General features: G+C 30.0%; 2 protein-coding genes across 2 annotated transcripts in view; one reads left to right on the forward strand and one right to left on the reverse strand.

Annotated features, from left to right (window-relative positions):
- The window catches only part of LOC118193118 (cilia- and flagella-associated protein 52), a 51,945-nt gene extending 40,211 nt beyond the window's left edge, over window positions 1-11,734 (forward strand). The window contains exons 13-14 of the mRNA XM_035364157.2: window positions 1,311-1,548; window positions 2,862-11,734. Coding sequence (XP_035220048.2) covers window positions 1,311-1,548; window positions 2,862-3,008 — 385 coding nt within the window. The 3' untranslated portion in view covers window positions 3,009-11,734. The remainder of the gene's footprint in view (window positions 1-1,310; window positions 1,549-2,861) is intronic.
- LOC146997849 (uncharacterized) overlaps window positions 3,666-13,371 on the reverse strand; it is a 45,358-nt gene continuing 35,652 nt past the window's right edge. Inside the window, exon 2 of the mRNA XM_085816173.1 lies at window positions 3,666-3,929. Within this exon, the coding sequence (XP_085672299.1) occupies window positions 3,805-3,929 (125 nt within the window). The 3' untranslated portion in view covers window positions 3,666-3,804. The remainder of the gene's footprint in view (window positions 3,930-13,371) is intronic.

The following is a 13,371-nucleotide window of genomic DNA, read 5'->3' on the forward strand; positions in this document are numbered from 1 at the left end:
CAAATCTTTCTGTCAGGAAAAAAGTTGAGATTGTGAATTTAAAGAAGCAAATTTTGCATATAAAAGTGTGGGAGATTTTATATTTAACTTGTAAAACTTTAATGAATGTTTTAGTAAATGGCATTTTTATTCCGTGGGCCCATGTTAAAATTAGTTTTAATATTTATAGAACCCTTCCATCCTCAGTGCTATGACAAGTTTTATAAAATTCTTCACCATTTATTTTGAGAAATTTTTTAACTAGCAGTATATATCTAAGATTAAATAGTTAAGGAGTTAGTGGACAGAATTTTCAACCATACTATTATATTTCAGAGTACTACCTTAATAAGGAGATGGAAATATCAAACATATTATTAGAATATAGTTATAAACCTCAAAACTGGAAATGTATAGTCCATGCTAGTGTTCTTACTGTTGGCCATGCCTTTCAATTAGGAAAATGCTCCATAAAGACATATTATTTAACCATAAATATTTTTCCTTCCTTGAGACCTTTCGCTTTAATCAGTAAACCACTCCTTTTATTTATGAAGAACTATTGACTATTGCTACATATTATCAAATGCTATAACATTTGAAAAGGAGCTGTTTGAAATAACAATCTATAGTTATCATTCTTCTTAGTAGCATTTTTATTTTTCACACTTAAAATTCTATCAGAAACTCAAACACTATTTCTATTATATGTAGATTCCTAAATTATTATAAATAGAAATAAGTATACTGAATGTCAGAATGAATATTTCTTCCATATTTTGTAATATATAACACAAATATTTAGTTGTAAATTTCTTAGCTTTCAATCCTTTCCATTATAATTTCATCTCATAAGTATTCTACTTAAGGTATTTAACTGATATTTTATAGTTATAGTTTTATTTTATGCCTTTTATCTTGCATATACATTTATCTTAGCAAATACTGTGTTAGTAATAATATTTTTTAAAAGCTTATTATTAGTTTCACAGTATCTTTTCTAAAACAATAATTAAAATGATGACTACATGTGAAAAGAATAAAAAGGAATAAAATGAAAAGAACAGGATCTTCAACTAATTTAGTAATTAAGATATCTTTCATAATGAATTAATCTTGTGCTTCATTTGTTTCAAACTGAGAAAATATTAAAATATTTCTGTAAAAGTTATTTTCTTTTTTAAATAACTACTTAATGAATTTTTAGGCATAACTGATTGATAACAACATCCATAACATGTTCCTCCATTTTAATGATATTTCTGAAAAAGTATGCTATGTATATTTTTGTATTTAATTTCATTTTCATGTATATTCAATCTCTTTCACAGAAATTTTATCAGAATACAAGTTGTATTTGCAAATACTCTGTTTCAAGCTGTTTGCTATGGTCCAAGAGAACAACAAATTATCAGCTGTGGAACTGATCGAAAAGTCACATACTACGAAGTTCTTGATGGTACTCTTATCAGAGCCTTAGAAGCTTCATTATCTGGTTCTATAAATGCCTTGGATATAACAGATGACTGCAAAATTTTTGTAACTGGTGGTGCTGACAAATTTATCAAGGTTCATCAATTTGCATAGTTTTTTTGCATTTATTTATTTTATAAATAATATTTAAAAATTGTGCACTTTGCATTAATTATTTAAAATGCATTAATATTTATATATTAAAACTGTTTATCTAAAATATCTTTATTTTAAATTTTATTGAATAATTTAATTTTTTGTTAATTTATAACAATTTAATTTTTACTCAATATTAAAAATTCAAATTGCCACCATAAAAGGAGTTATATGCTGTTTAGTCAGGCCTACAGACATTAGAATATCTACAGTTCTCAGAATTATTTTAGTGTAAAACTCTGTAATTTAATGGATAGGGTGACCCATGACTGAATAGTAAAAGTTCCAAACACTGATAGCTCAACCTAAATTCTAATCAAAGTGAATGAGCTGGGATTTTTTTGTGGTTTTCTCCTATGTGCAATGAGAATAGCAGCCAATTTCCATAGGAAGGTTTTCATGAAGATATCCCTCATGTTGTAAAAATAAGTGTTACCCTCATAATCTAAATTATCCAAACAAATATATGGATTAAGTTATAAAATTATAAATCTCTTTTCGTTCTATTTAAACATATAGTCTTATTGATTTTTTTCAAATAATTCTTAAACATTTTATGCATAGAAATAACTAAATAATTTATTTCTCTCATTTGTTTTGTATGCTTTTTGCTTCAAGTGGAACTGTAAAATGGTTTTTCATCTATGCGAGAATTGAAACATAATAAGATCACAGAATGAAGGAACCTGGAAAAAAATACACTATAACTCGCAGATAAATTCCCTATTCTGCAATGTTTTACTGTTATTTATTTATTTAGAAAATAATGACTTTTCATTGAGTCATAATGACTTATACATGCATTTATATAGAAATATCTTATTTATCTTTGCAAAATTTTTTCGCTTTACAGTACATTAAGTTCTGACTTTGCTATAAATTTCTCTTTTGTTTAATGATAATAACAATGAAAATAAATAATGAACAGTAGAACAAAATTTGCCTTATAATGACAAATTGCTTTTCATTGTTTATCCCTTTTATATCTATCCCAAATAATTTTTTTCTTCTAGTTGGTTTAATAATAAGCACCACTTAGTAATGCTGATAAATATAAATGCCTGATAGCACCTTAAATATAGTTCAAAATAACTTGCTTATTATTATTTTTATTACTAAGCACAATGTTATATTAACATGGTCATGGCTAGAGATTTAATGTTCTTTACAAACAAAAACTAAAAATTGTTTCCAGTAATAGTCATGGCATTTTAATAATAATATTTACTCATTTGAAAATTTATTTCTTATAGGTTTGGAAATATGTGGAAGGAATAGTAACACACATTGGGGAAGGCCACAGTGATGAAATTACCGCCCTTCGAATATCTCCAAATAGAAAATATATTATAAGTGTTGGCAAAGATGGTTCTATAATTCGATGGAAGTTCCCATCATAATTTTTATTTCATATTGTTGTTTTATTGTGCACATTTATTGTAAAAGTTTTAAGTCTGTTTAATTTAAAAACTGCATATAAAACTAGTTAATTTTATTTAATTAACTATTTAGCATAAATTTATTTTGAAATGCATTGTCATGTATTATGCAGATCTTTATTCATAATATTTTATAAATAGCTAATGTGATTAATTTTTCAAATTTCAGCCTAAATTGTTCTAATATTTTTATATAATTTTATTTAAATGCTTTACATGGTAGTATACCTATCTAATTATGGAAAGAAAGTAGTCTTCATTTTAATTATCAATAATATTAAAGTTAAATATCTTTACTATTATTCCGTTTTGGCATATTAAGCATGTTTGTTCATAGTTCTAATTAGCAATACAAAGGCTAGATATTTTTATTATTTCTTTTCTCATACAAGTCATGTCTAGAAAATAGTACACATTTTGTAGTTAAAAATAATGAAAGCAGTTGGTTGAAGAAAATTTTTTTATTTTGAAAATACTTTGGGATATTATTTTGCATATAATTACTGGCACTGAGACACTTATTGGGAGACATATTTCAGTAAACTCTTCTCAGATACTTCCACCAAATGACTTCCATTCAATGAAAGCAAATGGCATAAAAAAAAAAAAAACATGATCATCCTCCAAGGTCAATACCCAGCCACATGCTTCTGCATCCACACAGCAGTTTCTTCAGAACTTATTGTAGAAGGTTTGGGAAACTAACAAACCCCAAACTTGTTCTCCAGTGATTACTAGCTTTGTGGAAAGTTCTTTGTTAACAGCAAAAATCTCCAGAAAATGGTAACTGCTTTTCGTGATAGACTGACTGCAGAAGTTTATGATCAGGATAACAAATATTTGTCCTTTCATAGTACCTGAAATCCTCAGTGCCACAGTTATCTAAATAGAGTAAAAGAAACAGTGCCATGGTTATCTAAGTAGAATAAGCTTTAAATGTGTACTTTCAAAGCTTGAAACAAAAATTGTTTATATAATTTCTTTCACTCTCTTTTTTATTACCAAATGGACACTACTTTTTGTCATGCTATGTAGATCTTCATTATGCTATGCAGATTGTATTTAATATTTTTTCAATAGGTTTTCATCTTAATATATCCTTCCTTTATGTTTGACATATATATTGTGAGATTTATAATTATTTATTATTTTATGATATATATATACTTATAGTATGTTATGAATTTGTTGTTTAAATGCAATTAAAAATGTCTTTCATTTGTTATAAATAAATAGTTTAAAATATATGAGCATTCCACATAAGAAATAACTTAATAAAATGCAGTCAAATACATAAATTCACATCTGAGAATTCTTATGGTCGTAGTAAGCCCATATTTATGTATGTTAATTAAGCTTGAAATGGGAACAATGATATCAAATGGAGTTAAAGTTCATTTTCAAGGATTTTTTATGCATTTTTTTATTAGTCTCTAATTCCATTTGTTCTTATCATAGCTTTTTGAATTTGAATAATTGAACTTGGTCTTCTGATTTAGTGTATTGAATTTTTTAGAGGTATTTGTATTGTGAATTTCTGTGTATCATTTAAAGTTTTAGTTTTATCAAATCCATTACTTATGAATTGTTGCTAAATTCGTTGCTGATTAGTTCAAAATTTATATAAAATATTTCAGATACATACATATGAAATAAAATATTGTGAATAACAGATTCTTAGAATATAATTTGTGGAGTAATCAATTTAAAATTACATTCCAATATTAATTTCTCTGCTTTCTACTGTGCTTTGCATATAGAAAATTAATTTCCATAATTTAAGTGAAGGATTTAATTGGTATATCTTTAATTGATACAACTGAGTATTATTTGAGAAAAAATGCTTCAAAGTGAATTTCTGTATTTCTTGTTAGTGACAATGAATTGGAACAAACTTATTCAGAATTAAATGCAAACAAATTGCACTTCACTTGTTGCTTGTATTTCGTAAGAATTTAGACTGTCTATAAATTTCAGTTTTATCAAACGTTAAGTAGATTTATTATAAAACATGTGAAATACTTTTTGAAATTTCTTTTGATTGTTTCTCTGTCTAAAATTTTGGTTTTAATGTATCAGATAGCATTTTATTAGCTTTAAGTTCATTATTCATTTCACACATTTGAAGCATGTATTCTGTACTGTAATTTTACTTGTAATACAATCAAAAATATGCAGTGATTCCCTTCTTATATGCTATTTTGGTGATTTTAATGCATTCACCTCCTTCAACCATATATATATATATATATATTTCCTCACAGGGCATGATTAATAAAATATTGTTAGCTCTAGCAAAAAGAGAAAACATTTTTTTAAATAAGCTTGTAATCAGATTTATAACACATTTTTTGTAAAAAAAAAATTGCTTTCATTATATGTTTGTGTAATTCTGGCATACTTTTTCTCAGTTGCTTGTCCCTTAAGTTAAACCTCTTTAAATAAATAGAGAAGCAAAAATATGTTAATTTATTAATAATAAACTCAGTTATCTTCAAAAATGCTATTTACGGCATATGGAAATGTTAGAATAAGTCATCTGCTTAGTAAATTATATATATATATATATATTCAATAGATTGAATTTAAATGAAATAATGCACAAATGAAAAAGGAGCATAATCTAAGAACTGCATATTATAACACTTCATAGTTACGTTTAATAAATTATAAATCTTTTTATATGAAGCAAGGGTGGGGGACTAACGCTTGATCTAACTGGAAGAAAAGCATATTAGTATAAAATTTTAAATTATTAGAATAAATCATAGATTTTTAATAAAACTCTTAATATTTAGGAGGAATTAATTGATAAAGGTCCTGAAGATGAGACAAAACTTCCAAATTCCTACTTAAAAATTCTCCTTGTAATAAAAAAAGCAAAACAAATGTGATTGAAAGCATGGGAACAGTGATGACAGATGCTCTGTTTTCCCTGGAAGTTGAAAATAGAAGCATATATTTTCTTTACAGGCATGAATCTTTTCCACTGCACATCTACAGTAGGAGAAAAAAAGACTGCAGCAGATATTTTGTATGCAGTAAAAGAGGTGATCCTGAGTATTATATTTTTATGTGCCAATTAATAGCAAATAATGCATTGCAGAATTCTTAACCTATTTCATTTAAACTAATTCTAATTAAGCATGAGTTGGTGCATATGTATATACAATAGGCTCAGTATATACTAAACAAATCTGTGGCCAGATTGTTAAAAATATGCAAAAAGTATCTGCTATGAATAAAATAGAAGTATGCCTTTCATAAAAATCTCAAACTCTCAGTACAATTACTTCACGAAGTGCTCCTTGTAAACATAAGAGTAATTTTGTGAAAAGTACAGGGTGGTCATAACTAACTAAACTAATACCACTCTCATTCCAATGAAAGGACATTCAGGGTCTGGCAAAGAATAGCCAGAAGAGTCACCCGAAGATGACTTTGAACACACCTGCTAGGCCTGGAGTCCCACATCCCCGAGACACCAACAATTTTGAAAGACCCTCTGCTAGAACGCTTAGCGAACAGCGAGCCCACCGCTAAACACGAACCAGTCAAGACCACCGTCCCGGCTGGGCCGAGACCATGGTGGGGTAGGCGATGACAACTTACGGTCGATGACCGGCCATTAATTTGGGCTACCTGCCAGCATTACACGGGATGCCCCTCTCCTTAGGCTTTACATGGAATTCCAAGGACAGCAGTGACCAGACTCTCAATGGTCCAGTTTGCTATTTTATATTTTATTGGTATTGGTAGCCAAATAGCAAAAATATTATATATTTTTGCTATTTGGCTACCAATACCCTGGTGGAAAGGACTTACACCTCCCGGCCCATGAAGAGCAAATATAGACTTACCCCATGGACCATCAGGAACCGCCAAGTTCATAAATTTTATACCCCCATGGCCGAGACTGCCTAGGTACAAACCCTAGCCAGTACTGCTCAGAATACTCTACGTCGACCCCGGGGGGGGGGGGTCATTTAAAGAAGAAAAAAAAAAAAAAAAAAACCCTTCAATATATGATGTAAAAAAAAAAAAAAAAAAAAAAATTTCGGAACTTTCAAATGGGCAATATCCACTTTCTTTCCTGCGCAAATTAATCGTTGCATTGAAAAACCAAAAGTGGTGATGGAACGATACAAGTATGACAAAATATTTGCAAGGAGCATTCTAAAGATCCAGTGACAATGCAAGAGGGAAAAACTTTTATTGGTATAACAAATTTTCAACGTGCCCACCTTCGCAGACAATCACGCATTGTATGCGGGAGATTGATAATAAACAATGACGAATGAAACTTCTGACAAATCTGGTAGATTTGAAGTGTACACCTTAAATTTCAGATCACCCTAGGAATCGGAGTTAGGTCAAGGAATCACGATGGCTACGAAGTTACGGGAGATGATTTCTATCTTAAAACTTTGTGCATGTTGAAAACTTGTGATTCTAATTACAAATTTTTCCCTGCACTCTCTTGTGTTGTCACTGAGCTTGCAAATGTTTTAAACCAATATTTTCATTATACGTGTATCATTCCAACGCCATGAATGGTTTTAATATGCATATATTCTGTGTTTAAAATATTATTTATGGCTGTTAAATATTGAAAATCCATTTAATTTTGTTTGAAAAACAGATTTCATTATTTAAGTAATTATAATGCTGTTTATGTATTGGCTCGCTGATTCGTTATAGAATAACATGCTATTTTTAGATTTTTTTTTCCTTTATGTTCGATTGTGAATTATTTTGCATTTGATGTCATTATATTGTCGGAAAAGATGGTTGCTCCAAAAAGTTTTAAAAGTAAATGCTGGTGTTTTACTTTGTTTGATATTAAAAATTATGTTTGTACCAAAAACGGATGAGTATCTTATTATCGGTTATGAGAATTATCCATCTACGGGTAGCGAACATTTCCAGTGTTATTTGGAAAACCGGACGTGCTATAATAATGTGAAAGCCCTGTTCCCAGGTGCTCATATTGAAAGTGCTAAGGGTTCTGCTGAAAATAAAGACTAATGCTCAAAGGATGGTAAATTCACTAAGTATGGAACTTTACCCAAATCTACTAATGGAGGTAGCAGATTTAAGGAATTTTATTGGCTCTGACTCCAAATTAATTTTTATTTTTACAACTCCGTTTCATCAAACAACGTCAATCCTGTTTTAAATCAAAAATAATCTTAATTTTGTTTTTAGCAAATGTCAACTCTTTAGAACAATATCATTAGTAATATTTTGTTGCCATTCCAAGAACAACAAAAAACAAATAAAACAATATTAATCAGTATTTAAAGTTTCTGTATAAGTTCAAGCCACAACAAGTTCTTAAGCCTACTGAGGACGGTGATATTACTGCCATTAAGAGTTCCTCTTCCTTGTATCTTCGTTACAACAGGACTTAGGAATTTGTTTTCATTGAAATCTAAATTATGATTCTAATTTTTTTTAATGGTGGTTCTTACATTAAGTACATATTTTTCGATCATTTTATATATCTATATTTCATTTTTTATACAAAAGATTAATGCATTATTTCCAACAATTTCTGTGCTAGCTGTTTATGGGTTTATGGTCTGTGAATATTTTAAAAGTTCTTCCTTCCAGTAAAAATTTCAGAAAAAGCAGCAGAAAAGCTTTATTGAGCTATTCATTCGTTACGAAAAGAAATGAATATAAGTGTTTGATGGAGAGATAAATTCCTAGTAACTCTCTATCGTAAGTACTGTAATGCTTTTGTACTTCGTTTAGTTTTTTTGGGAATAAAATGCAACAGGTGTTCATGCGTTATCTTCAAATTGTTGAAGTACCGCTACAGTCGCCGAGTCTGAAGTGTCTGTATATAATGACAGAGGTAGTTCATGATTCAGGAATGCTAAGAGTTTTGTATTGATTAAATCATCTTTGCATCGCTGAAATTGTTCCTTAACTTCATCTGTCCACTGAATTTTCCGGGCTCTTTTAAGGTAGTCGTGTAAAAGATTTTTTTTTATGTATTTTTTAAATATCGCCGATAAAAATTAATAAGACCTAAAAATGTTCTGAGTTCGTGAATGGTTTGTCAGGTAAAGGTCGTGATCCTATAGGAGTAATTAAATAACCCAAGAATTCTATTTCTTGTGTGCCAAAGATGGATTTGGAAACATTAATGCAGAGTCCATAGGCATTTAGTCTCTCAAACACTAGCTTCAAATGGATTCTGTGTTGTTCTTCACTAGTAAATGCTATCAGAATGTCATCTAAGTATGGAAAAGCGAAATTTAGACGAGAAAGAACTGTATTTATAAATCTTTGAAACGTTGCTGGTGCATTCTTCAAACCAAAACTCATAACATTAAATTCATATAATCCAAAAGGAGTAATAATAGCAGTTTGGCATCTGTCTTCTTCGGCAGTAGGCACTTAATAGTAGATTTAAGTAAATTTATTTTGGAATAAATATTCGTACCTTTTAAAATATGATGGAAGTACCCTATCCTAGGAATAGGATATCTTAGCTGTCTATAATCTCCACATGGGTGAACAGTGCCATCTTTTTTTAGCACCACATGCGGAGGACTTGCCCATTGAGAACTCGAGGGTCTTATTATGTTATTGTCCAACATGAATTAATTGAAAATCTTGCTTAACTACTGCAAGTTTTCGAGGATCCAACTGTCCACTAAGAAACGCACTTTCGATTTTTTATCTCTGATAAATAGGCGAAATTGGTGACATTCTTTAACATTATAAACAGTAGAGCTTGCCGTCTCCTTTACTGCGCATTGTCGTTTCCCAGATTGTATGACTTATCACTTGACCAACTGCACGGTTGAGTACATTTATCCTGATGACATTTGTTACCGAAACGGAAATGATAAAAACAATATTTTCCTTTAGGATTAAATCTTTTCCTAGAAGTACTGCGCGATAGAGAGTTGTTTCTACATCGTAGCCTCGATATATGATGAACAGTCATTTCGGCAATCCGCTGTTCAAGGGATTGAATTTTCATTAACAGTTCTGTATTCGAGTAATTACCAGCTGTTGATACACCACAAATCTCTTTAGAAGGTGTCATATCTGAAATTTTATCAGCCATGATCGCCAACTTGGGTAATTCTTCGTCACTAACAAGTATTATATTACACATAGAATGCGGCAATTTCTCTAACCATAACGTTTTAATTACATTTTCGGATACATCCGATGTTGCAACATATTTTAATTTTTGTAATAACTGACTGGGTTTCAAGTTGCGTAAATCGATTCCTGTAAGCAGGTTTTTAATTCTAGTACTTTCGCTTTCTTTAAATCCAGAAGCCTTGTTTTGGATTCTGTATATTTAGTAGCGGAATTACTTGTTACGATATCCCAGATGTTCTCAACATATTTGGGTTCTGTCTGTGATACTAAATAGTTAAATTTCCATTTCTTCCGAAACAATTCCATTTATCTTAAACTGAGCCTCAACTTGGAGGGGGGGGGGGAATTTCTGGGTGATCCAACCAAAATGGAGGAATTTTGACACTTACCTTACACAGTTCGTGTGCAGGATTCGTGACAGTTTTATCGTCTTCAAACATATTCACTTTAAAATCAAAACTCTAAGTCACCAGTTATTGGCTCTGACTCCAAATTAATCTTTATTTTGGCTCTAGTGGTAGAATTGGGTGCCTCTTCGATTAGCGATAATTTCTTTTCTTTCTTTCTTTCTTTCTTTCTTTTTTTTTTTTTTTTTTTTTTTTTTTTTTTTTATTTTGGCAATAAAACCTCATTTTTGGTTGCCATGATAGTTTTAACTTTGTTTTAGCTTGCTGATTTTTTTTTTAATGAAAATACTCGTACATAGATGGACTCGTACATGGACAAATTTAAGGCAGTGTGCAATGCCTAGTTTGTGCAATTCTGGGATTTTTTTTAAGTGAAAACAGATCGATGTGTACATGAACACAAAGTTTGTGCGATTCTTTGACTTTTTACTTTGTTTTTGTGTAGCAATCATCTTGAAATTGTGCCTTCCTGGCGCTTATCTTAGCGTCAAAAAAGAATCGCCAAAAAACAAGGGGCACCCAATTGTAAACTTTTGCCTTTATTTTTACAACTCCGTTTCATTAAATAACGTCAATCCACGTTTTAAATCAAAAATAATCTTTATTTCGTTTTTAGCAAATGTAAGCAACTCTTTAGAACAATATCATTAGTAATATTTTGTTGCCATTCCAAGAACAACAAAAAACAAATAAAACGATATTAATCAGTATTTAAAGTTTCTGTATAAGTTCAAGCCACAACAATTTCTTAAGCCTACTGAGGACGGTGATATTACTGCCATTAAGAGTTCCTCTTCCTTGTATCTTCGTTACAACAGGACTTAGGAATTTGTTTTCATTGAAATCTAAATTATGATTCTGATTTTTTTTAATGGTGGTTCTTACATTAAGCACATATTTTTCGATCATTTTATATATGTATATTTCATTTTTTATACAAAAGGATTAATGCATTATTTCCAACAATTTTTGTGCTAGCTGTTTAAAGCGGTTGTTGCATGTCATATTCATTGTTATCGGTTTTAGAATTCAGTTTTTATTTTTATGTAACCATGAAAACGAGAAGTTCTATAATCTAGAAAAAATTTTTTTGTAACTTGTTAGTAAAAAGTGTCTTAGTAAGAAATAAAATATTTAGTTTACGTCTATGTGATCCTTTTCTTGAGAAGTTACAACAGCAGTGTTTTCATTCTATTTTTATAATTTAACATTTAGTACTATTTTCTATTCGTAGTAAATGTTGTTGTTGTTGTTACAAATTGCTTTATTGGCGGAGATCAAACCAAACATATAAAACAGCTCAAGTATCACACAAGAACAATGATAAATAATAAAAAAAGAACAAACATTTAAAGTAATCAGAATAAATGAACTTGGGAACAAAAGTGAAAAGTTAAAAATTTAAACAAGGAAGGGAGCATAATGAATCGACGAATGTTTCCAGAAACATTGCTATTATTTCTTCTAAACCCACAAATAAGGAAAAGATCAAATGTACCAATGTTGCCTAAAGAATTACGAGAGGGAAATCTTTCATTACTTTTCCTGAAACGGAATTTTCCAGCTTCCACTACTATTGTTGCCATCAAATGTTATCTTTTATTATTTTTAAAGAAATTAAATAATGAAAAATCTGCATGTACGTATGTTCTTCGCATTGTGAAAAAAAAAAATGGTACCTAGGGCCATCGAATTTTGAATTTCACATCTCATATTTTGTAAGATTTTAACAATTTCTTGATTAATAAGCTCAATGATTTGAAAGCGAGCCGTGGCAACAATTTACAGAATGTTTCCAGAAACATTGCTATTATTTCTTCTAACCCCACAAATAAGGAAAAGATCAAATGTACCAATGTTGCCTAAAGAATTACGAGAGGAAATCTTTCATCACTTTTCCTGAAACGGAATTTTCCAGCTTCAACTACTATTGTTGCCACCAAATGTTATCTTTTATTATTTTTAAAGAAATTAAATAATGAAAAATCTGCATGTACGTATGTTCTTCGCATTGTGAAAAAAAAAAAAAAATGGTACCTAGGGCTATCGAATTTTGAATTTCACATCTCATATTTTGTAAGATTTTAACAATTTCTTGATTAATAAGCTCAATGATTTGAAAGCCGTGGCAACAATTTACGGAATGAAATATTTTTGTCTTCAGTGCGCGAAACTGTCTATCGGAAATTCTAAAGCTACAGGTACGCTGTTTCTAAATATTTTGTGATTTTATTGTTGAATCAAATTTTATGTGGCTTAAGTACGAATAGCACAAAGTTTAATGAATAAAGTTAACATTCCAACTATGAACAGAAAGACAAGTACTAATACTTTACAATAACACCGACAACTTGCGGTGGAAAATAAGAATATGTAAATACAATAAATCCAAATCTAAAAAATAGTGGTGCTGGTCTACCACCTTAAGTTATGGCTAATCTAGGTTGACTCAACAAGCCTTACAGGCGTGATAATTATTCACATGGCCAAAAAGGTGTATCAGTGTAACAGCAAGGTCAGAAACGAAACGTCCGCTGGCTAGCGAAAACACGCTCTGAATTAAACTCCGAGATTCGCCCGTTTAATTACTCACTTCACTTAACTTAAATTTATATTCTGGTGAGGGGAAGTTTAAAAGTTCAGGAAAGATAACAAAAATTCGAATAATTAGTTAAATAACTAAGGGAAACCTTACAAACACACAAAACGTTAATAATAGTAAGAAAAAAAATTGCAAGCCGTCTAACTAAGAAAAACTGAACATTGATGTGATTAAGTGAGAA

The sequence above is a fragment of the Stegodyphus dumicola genome, chromosome 4, assembly GCF_044657685.1.
Source record: "Stegodyphus dumicola isolate Sdum_Otavi_A_Nest chromosome 4, ASM4465768v1".
Taxonomy (NCBI): domain Eukaryota; kingdom Metazoa; phylum Arthropoda; class Arachnida; order Araneae; family Eresidae; genus Stegodyphus; species Stegodyphus dumicola.